This window comes from Gossypium hirsutum, chromosome D02 (assembly GCF_007990345.1).
Source record: "Gossypium hirsutum isolate 1008001.06 chromosome D02, Gossypium_hirsutum_v2.1, whole genome shotgun sequence".
NCBI classification, from domain to species: domain Eukaryota; kingdom Viridiplantae; phylum Streptophyta; class Magnoliopsida; order Malvales; family Malvaceae; genus Gossypium; species Gossypium hirsutum.
In genome coordinates, this window is record NC_053438.1 from 42677681 (window position 1) to 42697193 (window position 19513).

At 34.6% G+C, this 19513-nt stretch overlaps 1 protein-coding gene across 1 annotated transcript; it reads left to right on the plus strand.

The window, feature by feature from the left end:
* The first annotated feature begins 935 nt into the window (after positions 1–935).
* Positions 936–18696, plus strand: LOC107907651 (mitochondrial outer membrane protein porin of 34 kDa). The gene is made up of 5 exons (XM_016834989.1): positions 936–1028; positions 7114–7224; positions 17855–17950; positions 18094–18314; positions 18390–18696. The coding sequence occupies exons 1-5, from the start codon at positions 936–938 to the stop codon at positions 18694–18696; spliced, it is 828 nt and encodes a 275-aa protein (XP_016690478.1).
* Positions 18697–19513: the final 817 nt, after the last annotated feature.

Here is a 19513-nt window from a genome sequence, read left to right on the forward strand (position 1 = left end):
GTTTCTTGTCAATTGAGCAGAAAGCACACCCAACTAGAAGAACTTTCACACAGTTTCTCCAAAAACGACCTATTTCTTTAAATTAAAAAAATGACCTATTTAGTCGAATAACTTTTTTTTTCAACATATTTTGCTAATTCATCCAATTAAAAGGGCTTTGTTTACTTTGTTATTACAAATTTTATTATTTATTAATATGTAAGAGAGGAAGTTAATTCTCATAATACAGTTTCTTTTTTACAAGGACTTCGATAACCACGGGTGCCAAGTTTAAGGTGCTTGTTATTGTTGCAAAGTTTTCTGTGTCTTTGGAATCGGGGTAGTTTTTATGATATGATTATTGTACTTCAACACTCATAGGTGTTGATTTCATGGTGAAAATTTTGAAAATTAAATAGTAAAAAATTTAATTTAATTTTAAAACGGTTGTGGATAAACCTAAACCTTACACTTGACATCCACAAGTGTCAAGTTGCAAATTGAATTAAGAAAAGATAACATAATCTGATTAAATTTTAACGAAAATATAAATTAGAGTTGATACTTGTTCGTGTCAAGTTTCTCTTAAAGCCCTTGGCAAAACCTTGAATTTAAAACTAAATTTTAACCAATCAAACTTGTTAGGTTCTCACAGGAAACTAAATTAAAATGTCTTCTACGTTCTACCCTAAACCCTACATAGCTAAATACCTCTAAATTACAATTTCCAAACATATAGTAATGGTTGTCTAGTTACTGAGATTTGAACAAGGACATGTTGTCAAGAATGCAACAACATTAGAGTATTCTTTTGTGGGTTGGCTTCACAGCAATATGAATATATGTTCACATAACAAGAGAGTCATTAATCAATTAACATGTGTCAATTTCTATCATGCAAGCCAAATTAAGGGAGCTAATTACATTTTATCCTTCCTATCCACTTTAATTGAATGATGGAGACCGAAGACTCATACATTTCTCTCAAGCGGCGAAGAGACAATAGCATTGAAAGATGTGGCATTGTTGATGAGTCTTCCAATGGACAAGTGTCTTATAATAGGAAAAATCAGAGCACACCATAAGGCAGATCCTTTATGGATATTTCAAAACATGTACCATGACCTTACATCTAATTCAAAAGACTTTGGGTAAAGTTAGACTAGTTGTAAAGGTGATCCGAGTATTTCTTATAGAAGTCAACACTCGTTGATATTTATTTTCATGCTTGAGTGTACATTCTTCACTTGACCAGAGATGTGCTGATGCCAAAAAAGTCTGGCAACTTAGTTTATACCATGTATCTCCAGCTATTATCAAAACTTTGAACAAATGTTACATACAATTTAGGCTCTACCATTTTAGCTTGCCTATACAGGGCATTGTGCAAGGGGTGTAAAGTCGGGCATGGAGAAGTGAATGACTACCTTCTGATTTTCTAGTCTAAGAGTGGTATCAACGTCTGCTAATTGCGCCTGTACACTTTAAGCCTCTCAGTTTCCCTCTAGATAGAAGGTAAAACTAGAACCTTTAACCCTAAAATCTATTACTTTCTAAATGTTTTATATATGTATTAATTCTTTGTAATTCATTAGTTGGTCTAAGCATCCTGGAGCAATTGATAGAAAATTGATAGGAAATTCAGTAATTAAGTGATTTGTATTTTATGTGGTCAAGTTCATATACTTTAATTAATATCACTTCATAATGGAATTTAAGTTTAATTTTTTTTTATTTTTTAGTTTATATGGATGTCATACCAAACAAAAGAGATTGCATCCATACTACTATTGAATGTACATGCACACATTCATGTTTTTATTGTTTGCATGCTCTTTTATGTTTTTCTTACATTGAATGGCATCAACTAGATCGGATATTATGACATTTCAAGATGGTATAAGGAATTCCAACAGATCTAGAGAACATTGATGACTAACATCTTCTAAATTCATGTTCGAGGTGAGAGTGTAATTGAGCCATCATGTTTGTACAACACATAACACATAAGAGTAGTTATTTCCAATGTTGGCCATTGGCTGCATTAATAAATGATGACAATTTTACAGATATATATATGGAATGGTTTAGGGTCAATAGTAAACCATACGTGTATTCATAGGGACAAAATCTATTACCTCATATAAATTGTCTAGTTTCCAAAAGCCAAAGGAGAAACATGGAAAGTCTAACCTACTACTAAATGCCAAGTCAGAGGGAGAAAGAATGTACAATCACGTCACGGCATAGGTGTACCTATCAAGAAAGGTGTTGAGGTTGTAAAAAATTATCATGATTAAGGTAAAGGTTGGGCTTCAGGGAAAGGTCAAAGTGCAGGGCGAGGCAAATGTGCTCTTGTTGAAGATTCCCTAGCTCTCGTACCTTTCAGTCTTGGTGACGAACTTGACTTTACAAATTTAGAGTCAATCTTTGATTTGCCTAGATGATATATAAAGATATTATGCTCCAAGTAAATTGGCCATGATATTTTTTTTATTCCATCATATTATCCCATTTCTTGACTATTAAAGATATTTATGGATTTAGATTAAATAAACATACAAATCTGTCACAATTCATTTACATCCATTTCATTTAAGTTTTAGTGTTTCATTCATTTATACTGTATGTAATTACTTAATATAAAAATAATTATTTATTCAAGGAAAATGATATAAACCATTTCCCTAATTCCATAGAAATAATCCACCTCTCAATTGATTCGAGAGACTAATGTAACACCCCCTACCCAACTTAGTTGCCGGACCCGAGTTGCGGGATGCTACAACAATCACCGAAAAACTCATACACAAATTATAACATTGAATTTAATTTAAAACATCAAATTATTCCAAATATATTCATAATAGAAGTTATGAACAAAGCAGACGCTAAATCGAGCATACAATCATAGTTTAATAGATTCAAGCATGAATAAGGACCAATTTGAAAATTTTTAAAACTTTGGAACTAGGTATCGATTCTAAAAGGACAAGTACTAATACTAAAATCAATATTGATACCATTTTGGCATTCTGCCATTTTCAAAATACTGTCCATTTGGTAATGTATGATATCTTGGTCCTTGGTATCGATACTTTTACCCAGATGGCCAAAAATCACAAGTTTGAAAATTCTTTTCATGCTCAAATCAAAGCCTCTTTTAAAAGGTGGCTAAACACACCTATATCCTGCATAAATTCAATAAAAACATACCAAGAATACCATATTTCATCCATTCAATAATTTATAAATTAAACATACACCATTAGTCTACTATATGATTCAATAGCTGCCAACACACAATCTTATTTATACATTTCAATCCATTGAAATCATGCTCATCTTCCATACACATTCATCTTTATTCTATCCATTTATGCAATTATCCATTTACCAAGGCATACAAAGCATTGTCATTTCAAATTTCTTACACACCTATATTGAGTTATAAGGCTTGAACAATTCAATTTTGTTAGCCATTCACAATATGGTCAACATTAGTATACATCCCTTATTTACCCATAGACATAACATTCAATTAAACCTTTTATATATCCATTTCATAATTTACCATATCACCATCAACCTCATTTACACACATGTCTTACAAATACTTCATAAACAAGTAAATCATAAAGATCGAGACCCTTTCCACTTTAAATGAGCACTCATACCATTCAAGCTTGTTTACATATCATATGCATAATCAAGACAAACATTATATATATGTGTATCATTTAACTGCCATCCCAAAATAAACACACATTTAAATAATAACCTAGACACATGCCATATAATCGATTCAAGAATGATTGAAAAGTTTTACTGAGTTTGAAGTTGGATAGTTTGAGCTCTAGAGTGATCCGACAGACATTATTCGCAAAATGCCAACTATAGAAATAGAAAATGAAACAGAGTAAGCATTACAAATGCTTAGTAGGTTCATAAGAATTAAAATAGTAAACTCACCTCAATCACAATTATTATAACAATTTAGCTACCATACGACTTTTCTACTTCCACATTTAACAACAATTAGGCGAGATCATCAGATACAGTCTCAAAGCAAATCCATTTAGACAATACCATTCAACTCAATTCAATGTCGTTTAATTAATGTCATTAAATATTTATATACTTCAGTAAATCATTCAATCATCATAAAACATATCAATTTCAGAATACATGTCATCATTTTAGTCATTGAGGATTGAGCATTAAGCATAATAAGCAACATTTACATCATTCCAATTTCATTTAACCATTTCCATTCAAAATATACAAAATCAAACAATCTATTCCTTTCAACTTTAACCATTTAGCTCGATGAACTATACTAGACAAATAAGGATACGCAAGTAACTACACCACACTAGTAGGCACCGAAGTGCTTAAATAGTAGGCACCGAAGTGCTGATTAGTAGGCACCATAGTGCAAATCAGTAGGTACCGAAGTGCTGAGTAGTAGGCACTATAGTGCAAATTAGTACGCACTGTAGTGCTAATTAGTAGGCACTATAGTGCAAATCAGTAGGCACCATAATGCTAATCCTATACAATTACGCAACTAACCCTATTGGCATGCCAATTGTATCCTATCCTATCATTCATCCGAGCACAACTTACACATCAGTATCATTTATTACAATCCATTCCATTCTCACATTTTGTACTATTCCAACCACAATTCAAAATATAATCACATATCATCAATTTAGTCCACTAGATGTCAAAATGATATATATACCTTTTTTAATAATATAAAATCACCATGTTTATATCATACACTCGTATAATAAATTTTACACTCATTCAAAATTGCATATCTATTTGTATTTATCACAAATCTCACATTTTCCAATGTAGTTCTTTTTTCACCTTTTTGTACCAATTTGTAAACAATTTAAAATACATTCAAATATTATAGTTTTCACAATTCAACTACAAAAATTACATATTTGTATTAAACCATACCGTATGAACTTACCAGGTATAAACAACAACAATTGAAGTGTCAGAGACTAATTTACAATTTTTCCCTTTTTCTCGATTATTTACCAGTTGGTTCAAATTTGATCTATACAATAATTCATTTCAAATTATAATTGCCATGTACCTTATAACCTCTTACTCAAAGCATATGACAACTTAATTTCATTTTACACAATTTCTCTAATTTTTTTTGCATTTTATTCAATTTAGCCATTAAAATCGAAACAATAATAACTTTCACATTGAACTTCGTTTTTCAATCCAATTTCAATTTATACCATTCTACAATCCTCTACTAATCAAAATCTCATGACAAATTTTCAATATTTTCGTTTTAGTCTCTATACTCAAAAACTAACATTTAACTTTTACAATTTAATCCCTATTTCATTTCCAAGCTAAAAAACTAATATAAAAGCACCAAAAGCTTTAAAAATCATCAATGGTAACATTTTAAATCTTTAGCAATTTCGAAACAAAGGTACGGGTTAGCTAAATCTTGGTGTAACTATATTAAAAACATAAAATTTACGAGAAATGAGCTTCAGATAACATACTATGCAAGGAATGAAAATTTGAAACTTAAGCCTTCTTCCTTTTCTAGGTTTCGACTATGAAGACACAAAAGAAATGTAAAAGATGATGATATGCATTAACTTTCTTTTATATAACATATTATTTAGTTTATTATTATAAAATATTAAAAGTTTTATATTACTTAAATTAAACTTCAACCAAACCGTCCACTAGCCTTAAAAAGTGGCTTATAGCCATTTAAAGCCTTATACAAATATTATTTAAGCATTACAACTAACAAAACTCTATAAAGTTAATTATTACAATTTTTACGATTTAGTCTTTGTACCTTAATTAATCACTAATTTGACAAAATTATAAATCCAAAAATCAATTTCCCTATAAAATAACTCAGTAAAAAAGAGGTCTCGATACCTTATTTTCCAAAACCACTGACTTTAAGGTCAAACCACTTATACTTTGACCAATTGTCTAATTAGCAAAATTTATCAGATCAAAATTCAACATAACACTAAGGCCATGTTTGGTTCAATGTGATGGCTATGCCATAACAATTCTATTCAATGGGCCCACCACAAACAGTCGTTTGGTTGAGTGGAATACCCTATTACAGGTGTATTCCATTACAGCCTTATGCATGGAATATGGAGCATTTCTATTCCCTCTCCTCCCCACCGAATGGCTCATTCATTGTTTAAAAAATCAATTTTACCTTCCCAATTTCCCACCTAAAAAATGCTTAGACTCAGCCCGAACGATAGCCACTCCCTTCCTTCTTTCAACTCCAGTAGAGGGAAAAACAGGCACGCAGCTAAGCAAGCATACGAATGTTTGAGTGATGCTGCGTCTTCCTTCCTACAATCAATGCTTCCATCTCCTCCTTCACAATATTTACTCTTTTTCCTCCAAAACTACCATTTTCATGACCTCCAAACACTTCTTCCCTTCCCCTCTACTACCTCATGTCCTTTCTCCTAAACACTTCTCCACCCCCTTTAAATGCCTCTTTCCCTCTCTTTCTTCCAAACCCATCCCCGAAAACCATTCTTTCTCACTCAAGACTAATGGGTCTTCTTCTCTTCATTCTCTCAATGTTTCTTCTCCCTTTCTAAGTATTTTTTTTATTTTCTGTAAATACAGGGAAAAATGGTTGTTGTTTGATTGTTTACACTCCCATTGATGTTGTAAGTTTGGTTATTATTTTATGGGTTTTTTTAAGTTTTTTCTTTCACTAGATTATGTTTTCTTTAATTACTATTAAAGAATAAGTTTGAGATGCTTTGTTCTGTGAAACCCAAGTTGTGATTTTTTTTCATATTTAATTTTCTAAAATACATGTCTTATTGTAAAATTATGTTAATTACAAAAATAGAATGTTTAATTTAAGCTGAAATTAAAGGTAAGGTGTATGCTTTTCAAACATGTGTGTGTGTGTGTGTGTTTAATTTTTGAAGTATAATAACAACTATTTTTCTTGAATTTCATCATGGTTATCTCAATCTTTTAACTGTAATGTATCATGGAAGATGTTCGATTTCTCAATATACTATGAGAACTTGAATTAATTTGGTTTTATTTTGTTGTTTTTCCCTTTATTTTCAGGCAATTACCTCTGCCAGAATGAAGAAATGTGATCTTTTCCTGGCTGATGTTAATGCCCAACTGAAGTTTAGGAATGTTACAACTGATATCAAAGTAGACACCAACTCCAATGTAAGTACTTCATCTGCTTTTTCTGTTAGTTTTTAGTTTTATGTATAAGTTTGAATTCTTGGTAAAAAATTTTCTTTTGCAAGTTAGATATGATGCTTTTCCCTCCATTATATATTCTTTAGCCTTCATCCGACTTTTGTTATAATAAAATTAGTAATCATGTCTTGTCCGCTCTATGTTTGAAACTCGAGCTTTAACTAGGAGAATATCTGCTTGATAACATTGTTTAGAACATCATACTGCTCGGGACCTGACCTATTTGGCGAAAATGCTTTTCAATAGAAGGATCTCTTTGGTTGAGTTCATAGTCCCTTTTTTACCTTCTTATATTCCTTTTTTGTTGATATATATGTTTGACATCTTTTGTAAGCCATTTTGAAAATCGTTTGTTGTACAAAAGTACATTATGTTTATTAGCTATTGTAACGACCTGATAGTCACAAGTATTGGAAAGAGCACTTTCGGGTCTCCGTTTTGATTAGGTGAATTTGTTTAAATTAAGAGTAATTGGGTGTAAGGACTAGATTACATATAGGAAGAAAGTTGAATTATAGATTAGAGGAAAAGTGAAGAGACTAAATGATACTAGCTCGTTTCGGAAAATGTGACGAGTCGTAAGTATGTTTCCGATCGAAATTAGGTAGTGTCGGTTTAATTCAAATTCAATCTTTTGAGTTATAACGGTTTAATAACTTAGAAAGCAAAAAGGTGGTTTGATGGTTTCCAATGAAACAAGAACGAACCCTTATTAGCAAATAAGGACCCGAGCTTAAAGGTTTCAAAGAAAGAAAAGGAATTAGGATAAAAATCGAGACCTTCTATTTAGCAAAATAGGAACCTACGGTATGAAGAACGCCACACCTAATGGTGATAAGTTCGAAACAAAGTCAGATTGACGCCACTTGTGAAGATAAGTCAATTGAGCTTTGGAGAATAAGGAGAGTGAATTAACTCACCAAAAATATAATTCATTCAAAAATTTGTCAAAAAGTCCTTTTACAAGAAATTTAGCAACTATATATAGTCTATTGCCTAGTAGCCGAATGGACATATTCTAAGCTTAATTTCTAAGCAAACATTGAACAAAAATTCAAATTTAATTCATGAATATTGGCCCATGTAGGTTCGGCTGAATGGTGACCAAATATGAATCTTCCAAATTAAGCAAATGAATTTTGGAGATTCATGTAGCAGCCAAGTTCATCTAATGAGTTTAATTGACTCATTCATTAGGCAACTCTTGATGAAAAGTGGCCAGCATTAAAAAGGAACTTGAGCAACCTTTTTGGGTGTGAATGGACGGTTTTGAAGAGTCCCCATGGTGTGAACATGGCTGAACCGAACAGCCATGGTGTGAACAGCCTTTATGCTCTATTGAGAAGAGAATCGGCCAAGCTTGGATGGATAAATAACTTGGACACTCTTGGCCGAATAGTTGCCTTGAAAAGCACCAAAATTAATCAGCTTCAATGCATTAAACCAGCTGCACATGCATCTTCACATTCATTGAATCTACATGCATGAATCTGCCCAATGTATCTTCAAATTCGGCTGCACCTAAATAAAACAAATGAACTTCATTAATTTAACTCAATTCAGCTGAATTAATTTAAAACATAATATGAACATACTAATTAACATTAGAACAAATTAAATTATAACTAAATAGGACATATTAATTCGGCTAGACTTAATTAAAACATGTCTTATATTCAGACAAATTTAAAGACATCATTCAATTCAGCTAAGGTAACATATTAAACACTTGTAATAATTAAAGACATATTTAGAAGCTATAGTAAAACTTAATTAAGTGCTTATTTAAAAAGGTCCAAAATTCCAGCAATAAATTAATTAGTTGGAACGGAATTCAGCTTCAAAGAAGTTGAAAATGTGCAGCTCGTCTCTAAGCTCTTTGCTATCATTTTCCTCAATTCGGCCCACCATTGCTAAAATAGCATCTTTGAATCGTTTAGCTCTAGCTCGCGTTATCGGACCAATGGGCAGCTTGATGGCTTCTTGTTCGATCTCTATTTGGTTCGTAGGCAAGCTCACATCATTCCCCTCCTTTTCAGAATGATTTGTCCTCAAATCGCAATCTGCATCAAACGGAGACAAATCAGAAACATTAAAAGTCGCACTAACATTATATTCACCAGGCAAGTCCAATTTGTAAGAATTATTGTTAATTCGTTCAAGGACTTGAAACGGTCCAGCCCCTCTCGGAAGAAGTTTAGATCGTCGTTGCATAGGAAATCTCTCCTTGTGCATATGCAACCAAACCCAATCTCCCGGCTCGAACACAACTCGTTTACGTCCTTTGTTGGCATGTTGTTCATAGTTCTTGGTCTTGGCCTCAATATTGTCTCGAACTCGTTGGTGCAATTGCTTGACGAAATCAGCTTTGCGCTTTCCATCCATATGAGCAAGTTGGTTAGAAGGCAATGGCATTAAATCAAGTGGTGTTAACGGGTTGAAACCATAAACGATTTCAAAAGGAGAAAATTTGGTAGCTGAATGAATAGCTCGATTATACGCAAACTGCACATGTGGTAAATAATCTTCCCAAGCCTTCAAATTTTTCCGGATGATAGTTCGAAGCAATGTAGACAAAATCTGGTTGACCACTTCGGTTTGGCCGTCCGTTTGCGGATGGCAAGTGGTTGAAAACAGTAACTTCGTTCCAAGGCGCCCCTATAGTGTCCTCCAAAAATGGCTAAGAAACTTCGCGTCATGATCGAATACTATCGTTCTAGGCATGCCATGCAAGCTGGCCACTTCTTTGAAAAATAAGTTAGCAATATTCACGACATCATCAGTTTTATGACATGATATAAAATGGGCCATTTTAGAAAACCTATCTACAACCACAAATATTTAATCTCGGCCTTTTTTACTCCTTGGTAAACCTAGCACGAAATCCATTGAGATATTAGACCAAGGGTTTTCGGGAATGGGCAATGGTTTATACAAACCGTGGGGCTTTATTCGTGACTTAGCACGTTTGCAAGCAATGCATCGATTACAAAATCGTTCGACATCTCTTCGCATCTTGGGCCAAAAGAAGTGTTCATGGAGTGTAGCTAAAGTCTTAGCAACACCAAAGTGCCCCATTAATCCACCACTATGCGCTTCCTCAATTAACACTTCTCGAACGGGCCCTTGGGGTATACAAAGCTTCTCTTCTCGGAATAAGTACCCATCATGTCGATAGTACTTCTCGTAGGCTCCCTTTGCGCATAACCTAAAGAATTCACCAAAGTCAGTATCATTGACATATAAATCTTTAAGAAATACAAACCCCATCAACTTGGCATCCAAAACATTTAATAAAGCATACCTTCGTGATAGTGCATTAGCCACTACGTTTTCCTTACCTTTCTTATATTTAATAACGTAGGGAAAAGATTCGAGAAATTCTACCCACTTAGCGTGCCGCTTATTCAACTTGTGCTGCCCTTTCAAATACTTCAAGGACTCATGATCGGTGTGTATAACGAATTCTTTGGGCCAAAGATAGTGTTGCCACGTTTCTAAGGCTCGAATCAATGAGTAGAGCTCCTTGTCGTACCTCGGATAGTTTAGGACGACACCGTTGAGTTTCTCACTAAAATACGTGATAGGGCGTCCATCTTGCATCAACACGGCTCCAATGCCTAAACCTGATGCATCACATTCTAACTCGAAAGTTTTATCAAAATTGGGCAATGCTAGTAATGGTGCATGAGTTAAACAATCTTTAGTTTTCAGAAATGATTTTTCTTGCTCCTCTCCCCAAATGAAATTGGAATTCTTACGAATAACCCCAGTCAAGGGTGCGGCTAAGGTGCTGAAGTTTGGCACGAATCGACGGTAAAAACTTGCTAATCCATGGAAACTTCAAACTTGGGAGATATTCGTCGGACGGGGCCATTCTTGGATCGCCTTGACCTTCTCTTGATCAACTTCAAGGCCCTCTGAACTAACAACGAAACCTAGAAACACAACCTTGTTAGTGCAAAAATCACATTTCTTCAAATTAGCATACAAGGTTTCTTTCCTCAATACTTCCAAAACAGCTTTTAAATGTAAAACATGTTCATCCAAATTTTTACTATAAACTAATATATCATCAAAATATACTACGCAAAATCTATCAATAAAAGGTCTTAAAACGTGATTCATAAGCCTCATGAATGTGTTTGGGGCGTTTGTTAAGCCAAATGGCATAACGAGCCATTCGTATAGCCCATGCTTCGTTTTGAACGCAGTCTTCCACTCATCACCCTCGCGCATCCGTATTTGGTGGTAACCGCTCTTAAGGTCGATTTTTGAAAACAAACTTGCGCCACTCAATTCATCAAGCATATCATCTAATCGCGGTATAGGATGACGATACTTGATAGTTATTTTATTTATAGCACAACAGTCCACACACATCCTCCACGTTCCATCCTTCTTCGGAACAAGCAAAACAGGCATGGCGCATGGACTAAGGCTTTCACGCACATAGCCCTTTTCAAGAAGTTCATTTACTTGCTTTTATAGTTCTTTCATTTCTTCAGGGTTGCTTCGGTAAGCAGGACGATTTGGAATCGCAGCTCCCGGCACAAGATCTATTTGGTGTTCAATTCCACGAATAGGTGGTAACCCACTTGGGATTTCTTCCGGGAATACATCTCGAAACTCCTGCAACACAGACAAAACAGAAGAGGGCAACTTGTCATCAAATTCGTTAGTGCCGAGCAAACTCTCCTTGTACAAAAGAACCAACAATGGTTGCTTTAACAGCATCGATTTCCTAACTTCTCTCTCTTTCATATACAAACTCTTTTTTTCATTTTCATCACTCGTTTCTTTTTCGTTTTCTTTTGAATCACTCTCTTTTTTTTTATCACTCATATTTTTGTTTTTCCTCTTTTCTCCACTCTTTTCTTTATGCTTTTCATTCTTTTGCTCTCGCTCATTTTCTTTTGATTTTTCAATAGAACTCCGCATTTTGAGTTGATCTTCATACACTTGTTTGGGTGTTAATAGAGCTAACGTAACCATTCGTCCCATATGTTTGAAAGTGAATCAGTTTGTGTATCCATCATGAATCGCTCGCTTGTCGAATTGCCAAGGCCAGCCCAAAAGAAGATGCCCCGCATGCATTGGTACAACGTCACACATCACTTTATCTTGATATTTTCCAATTGTAAACGAGATAAGCACTTGCTTTGTTACCTTCAATTCTCCACCATCGTTAAGCCATTTGAGTTTATACGGATGGGGATATTTGGTGGTGGCCAATCCAAGTTTCTCCACCATCATTGAACTAGCCACATTTGTACAACTTCCCTAATCAATTATAATGCAACAAATCTTACCTTGCACTTGACATCGCGTATGGAAGATGTTTTCGCGTTGTTGATCATTTTCGGCACGTTGCAAAGTAAGGCTTCTTTTCACCACCAATATTTCTCCATTTTCGGCTTGTTCAACATCCTCCTCATCTTCGGTTTGTTCAATGGCCTCCTTCTCTTGTTCACTTTCAAATTCAATCTTGCCATCATCTCGAACAAACATCGCATTCCAATTTGGACATTAGCTCGCGATGTGGCCCCTTCCAAGACATTTGAAACACTTTATGTCTCGGGTTCTATGTGGTTGAGCATCCATCTTTCCTTTACTCGTTTCGCCAACCGGTTTGTTAAACTTGGTGGCACCACTTACTTCTTTATTCCGACTTGGTATGTCACGTTTGTTGGTCCCTTGCCCCCACCTAGACGTAGAAGATCTAGTAGGGAAAGAACGGGACATACCTTTTCTCTTTAGTTGCTTTTCAACCTTTATGGCCGTATGGACCATATCAATAACCTCGACGTAGTGGTGTAGTTCGACGATACTGGCAATATCACGGTTAAGGCCGGTGAGAAATCGAGCCATGGTGGCTTCTCGATCTTCCTCCACATTGGCGCGGATCATGGCCACTTCCATTTCCTTGTAATAATCCTCCACGCTTTATTGGCCTTGAGTTAAACTTTGGAGTTTTTGATACAACTCCCGGTGATAGTAAGCAGGAATAAATCGCTTTCTCATTATTGCCTTCATTTCCGCCCATGTAGACACGGGACATTCACCATTGCGTCTTTGACTCATCATGAGTTGATCCCACCATATTATGGCATAGTCAGAGAATTCTATAGCAGCTAGCTTCACCTTCTTGCTCTCGGAGTAATTGTGACACTCGAAGACTAACTCGACCTTTTTCTCCCATTCAAGATAGGCCTCGAGATCTGACCTTCCTTGAAAAGTAGGAATCGCCATTTTAATATTCTTTAAATCATCATCAGGCCGCTCTCGATCTCTTTGTTCCCGTGCTCGATGACCTCGTCTCCTTGCACTTTGTCGCGAACCTCGTTCACTTTCAACATCACTTGGTTCATATAGATCATTTGCATGTTGCCAAGGACGTTCTTGCTCTCTTCTCGGGATAGGAGAGGTGTTCACACGTTGACTACGTTCCTCCATTTGTTCCATTCGTTCATTAAGGGAGTCGAATTGGGGTTGGAACAAACGAGAGATTTCTCGTACAATTGCTTGTACTTGAAGATCGAGCACTCCGCCTCCGGGAATGTTTCTTCTCAGTTGAAGGTTTATTCCTCCACCAACGGCATTCGAAGCTCCTCCGCTTGTTGCTCGTCGTTTCGGGCTCCTAGACATGATGATTAAAAATAAGAAATTATCCTCACCACAAAAACCTCACAATTTCTCTCACAAGAAAAGAATTCACTCCTCTCGTGTTTCACTCTATTTTCGGCTTTTATCTCGATGTAACTCTCTTGTCTTTTACCTCTCAAATCCAACTCTCGATATTCTAGAAAGCTACTTTAGACTTATCCACAACTTGTGGGTCGGCTTCAAGGGCTAAACAAGGGCAAATTGTATGGTTTAGGGTAGGCTCGAAAGAAAAAAAATGGTTTGAAGATGTGGCGTATAGAATGAATCACTACTTGAAAAAGGAGAATCACTTGTTCGGACCAACAATCAACACTTGCAACTTTTTTTTTCAATTCGAAATTCCTCTTTTTTTTTAAATGAATTTCGTAATATATATCCTTTTTTTTTCAACACTCAAAATTTTTTTTTCGAATTTTTTTCGATACTACAATTTACGTACCTAATTTAACTAGCTCTAATACCAACTGATACGAGCTCGTTTCAGAAAATGTGACGAGTTGTAAGTATGTTTCTAATCGAAATTAGGTAGTGTCGGTTTAATTCAAATTCAATCTTTTGAGTTATAACGGTTTAATAACTTAGGAAGCAAAAAGGTGGTTTGATGGTTTCCAATGAAACAAGAACGAACCCTTATTAGCAAATAAGGACCCGGGCTTAAAGGTTTCAAAGAAAGAAAAGGAATTAGGATAAAAATCGAGACCTTCTATTTAGCAAAATAGGAACCTACGGTATGAAGAACGCCACACCTAATGGTGATAAGTTCGAAACAAAGTCAGATTGACACCACTTGAGAAGATAAGTCAATTGAGCTTTGGAGAATAAGGAGAGTGAATTAACTCACCAAAAATATAATTCATTCAAAAATTTGTCAAAAAGTCCTTTTACAAGAAATTTAGCAACTATATATAGTCTATTGCCTAGTAGCCGAATGGACATATTCTAAGCTTAATTTCTAAGCAAACATTGAATAAAAATTCAGATTTAATTCATGAATATTGGCCCATGTAGGTTCGGCTGAATGGTGACCAAATATGAATCTTCCAAATTAAGCAAATGAATTTTGGAGATTCATGTAGTAGCCAAGTTCATCTAATGAGTTTAATTGACTCATTCATTAGGCAACTCTTGATGAAAAGTGGCCAGCATTAAAAAGGAACTTGAGCAGCCTTTTTGGGTGTGAATGGACGGTTTTGAAGAGTCCCCATGGTGTGAACATGGCTGAACCGAACAGCCATGGTGTGAACAGCCTTTATGCTCCATTGAGAAGAGAATCGGCCAAGCTTGGATGGATAAATAACTTGGACACTCTTGGCCGAATAGTTGCCTTGAAAAGCACCAAAATTAATCAGCTTCAATGCATTAAACCAGCTGCACATGCATCTTCACATTCATTGAATCTACATGCATGAATCTGCCCAATGTATCTTCAAATTCGGCTGCACCTAAATAAAACAAATGAACTTCATTAATTTAACTCAATTCAGCTGAATTAATTTAAAACATAATATGAACATACTAATTAACATTAGAACAAATTAAATTATAACTAAATAGGACATATTAATTCGGCTAGACTTAATTAAAACATGTCTTATATTCAGACAAATTTAAAGACATCATTCAATTCAGCTAAGATAACATATTAAACACTTGTAATAATTAAAGACATATTTAGAAGTTGTAGTAAAACTTAATTAAGTGCTTATTTAAAAAGGTCCAAAATTCCAGCAACAAATTAATTAGCTGGAATGAAATTCAGCTTCAAAGAAGTTGAAAATGTGCAGCTTGTCTCTAAGCTCTTTGCTATCACTTTCCTCAATTCGGCCCACCATTGCTAAAATAGCATCTTTGAATCGTTTAGCTCTAGCTCGCGTTATCGGACCAATGGGCAGCTTGATGCTTCTTGTTCGATCTCTATTTGGTTCGTAGGCAAGCTCACATCACTAAATAAGCAATTAAGTCATAAATTGTCAAGTGGATGGTGTTGGTAAATACATGTGTAATAATAATAAACATATGTATTTAATAATAAAATATATATTGCTTATTAATTAAGTAAATATATATTATTATAATTAAAACAAAACAAAGAAAAGAAAAGAAAAGAAAAAGGAATTGAAAAAAAAACAGAGAATAGAACGAAACAGGGGGAAAAAGAAAGAAAGAAAAAGAGAAAGAATGAAGGAGAAAAATTAGGGTTTTAAGGGTTCAAAGCTTAATTGGTTAGTCAATTTAGTCCCTTTTCTTGTAACTTTTATATTTTTGAAATCCTGGTATTAAATACTACTTAACCTATGCTGAAATTTTAGAAATTATTGGATTGTTAAATGTTGTCTATGTTGAATAATTTGAGTATTAGGGATTAAATTGATAGATTTTTAAGTTAGAATTGAGAAAGGGATTAAATGGAATAAATTATAAGTTTTGAGTAATAGGGACTAAATTATGAAATTTTTGAAATTTAGAGATTTACGTGAAAATAGGGAGTTACGTTTAGTCTAAAGTGGAATTTGCATGAAAATAAAGAACTAAATGTGAAGAATAAAAGTTAGTCTCGATGTAGGGACTAAATTGAAATTTAGGCAATATTTGAGTAAAAATTAAAATATGAAATATGAAATTAAATTGTGTTGTATTGATGGATTTTAATTGTTTTAATTTCGTGGCTAACGTAATACTAGAATCATTGACTAAAAAAGGAAAAGATAAAGTCAACGTCGAATAGCTCGGAACTTCCTGTTTGTATTTCTATAATCCGAAACTAGTTATTAATTGTTGTATTTTTAATTTAATGTATATGGTAAGTGTTGAGGTGAGAATTATTGTGTTTTGCAATTGAAATGGATTGATTTAATATGTGAAGAATTTATTGAATTTATATTGATTGAATTGGTATATATATATTGAATATATTGATTATTTGAATTGAAATGAATATTGGTTGTATTTGAAAAGTGAATTGGAACCCTATTAACTGTATCGGGATGAGTCGGATATAGATGGCATGCCATAGGATTAGAAGAGTTCAGAGATGTCGTCAAGTTTGAGTCGATGAGACACTGGGTGTCAATTTATTACTTTAGATTAATTCGATGAGGCACTGGGTGCCAATTTACTTCGGTTTAGCCGATGAGACACTGGGTGGCAAATTATTACTTTGAATTATCCGATGAGGCACTGGGTGCCAAACTGGTGTGTTTTGGTTGGCATGGCATGAGAAATGAAATTGATATAGTGAATTGAAAATAAAATGTGAAATATGTTGTAAATACATAGAATACATGAGTTAAATACTCATGAATTAAATATGGAATAAATATTGTCATTATTTAAATGATATGTGAACAAATTATGGAAGCTATTATATAGCAAGTAATGAAAATTGAGTATGGTATATAATGATGTACTCATGAATTGAGTATTGCATGACTAATGCCATTGTACGAATAAATATGGCTTGATATGTGAATAACCATTTATATAACAATTGTGCGAATATGATATTGTTTAATAAAAAAATGTTAGTCATGATACTAGACATTAATATGTCCTTATAATTTAATTGTGTTTATTATATTAATATGTCTTTAAATATTCAGATTATAGAAATACCATTGAGTTTTACTCAGCGTATGATTTTGTTTTCCGTGTGCAGATTAGGTACAATAATTTTGAAGAGTTGTAATTGAGGTTGTGAGCATCCATCTCATCACATCTCCAAGTGCCAAGAGGGTATGTTTCAAAATTTTGAATAGAAAGGCATGTACTTAGGAAGGTCAAGTGTGTTCCAAGTAGTACGGACAAAAATATAATTTCTGGAAACTTAATTATTTTTTAAATGTTCAAATATATTAGTGATTAGAAAAAATCACTTTGGCATCAAATATAATATTCCTATATCAGGTTCATTGGATCGAACTGGGTATAGGGGTTACAATTATTTACCACAATAACAGTTGATGAACCTGCACCCGGGCTAAAGACAATCTTTGGCTTCAAAGTCCCTGATCAGAGGTCTGGCAAGGTACAAAATTTTGTCTCAGATTTTAATTTGTATCCTTCGAAACTTCCTTCTTGTTTTGGCTTTTGTCGCGAAAACGTGTTACTTAAAATGTGTTTTGAGATGCTATTGGACATGTCTTTTTTTTCCGCTTTTGTGTATACCAGATTGAACTCCAGTATTTGCATGAGTATGCTAGGATAAGCTCAAGCATTGGATTGACTACCAACCCAATAGTTAACTTCTCGGGTGTGTTTGGAACAAATGTTCTTGCACTAGGTACCGATATCTCATTCGACACGAAGTTTGGGAATTTCACCAAATGCAACGCGGGATTGAGCTTCACCAATGCAGACCTCATTGCTTCTTTGTCTCTACATGTGGTTATGTTCTATATACCTATCTACGACTAAACATTCCAAATGATATAATCTCAAGTTTAATACCTCATTTGGCAATGCAGGAATGAAAAGGGTGATTCAGTTAATGCATCTTACTACCATATTGTGAATCCATCGACCAACATTGTTGTTGGTGCTAAGGTCACCTATAGCTTCTCTACCAATGTGAACACCATCACCGTGGGTACACAATATGCATTGGATCCACTAACCATAATCAAGGCATGGGTGAACAATGCCAGCATGGTAAGCGCTCTCATCCAACACGAGTGGCTCTCGAAATCCCTTTTTACCATTTATGGAGAGGTGGATACAAAGTCCATCGATAAGAGCCCCAAGGTCAGACTTGTATTGGCACTCAAACCTTGAGAGCTTAAAAAAAAGCTCATTTTGGTAAGAGTATGGTAGACTTAAAAAGATTTTTGAAGTTTTAGTCTGTTGTTGACTTTCATGGTGTTGCCATCTTCCCTTTGATGTCAATGGTTTTTCATTTTTAAAAAGAATAAAGTGAAAAAAAATTGTGATAATTGTTTTTAGTCATTCCTTGTTTAATTGAGGTGAAGTAACTTTTATTTGCCCCATAATGTTTTTAGAGGCTCTCTTTGCTTTATCATGGAATTTGCTAATAAAGGAAAATAAGGGTTGTACCTTTTCTTTTGTAACACCCCTAACCCGTATCTATCACTGGAATAGGGTTACGGAGTATTACCAAAGTTTACAGATCAAATAGACGAAAATTTTGACATTTCAAAACATATCAATATTCATATTAAAAACCAATCAAAAACATTCATATTGTCCCATATACGAGCCCTCGAGGCCCATATACAAGTTGGGACTAAGTCAGAAACTCAAAGAATATTTTGGAAAATATTGAAAAATTTCAAAGCTACAGGGGTTACACGGCCGTGTGGCCAGGTGTATGGGCATTCAAATTAGGGACACACGGCTGTGTCCTAGCCCGTGTCCATGCTCGTGTAACTCACTAACTTGGTACACGGCCAAGCCACATGCCCGTGTGCTAGGCCATGTACCATTCGAAGTAACCTCACATGCTCGTGTGCCAGGCTGTGTGCTAGGCCCTGTAACATCCTGACTTGAAACCATTTGAAAGCTACATGGGACACACGATCGTGTCACCTAGTTGTGTGTCACACACGGCTGAGACACATGCCCGTGTCTCTGC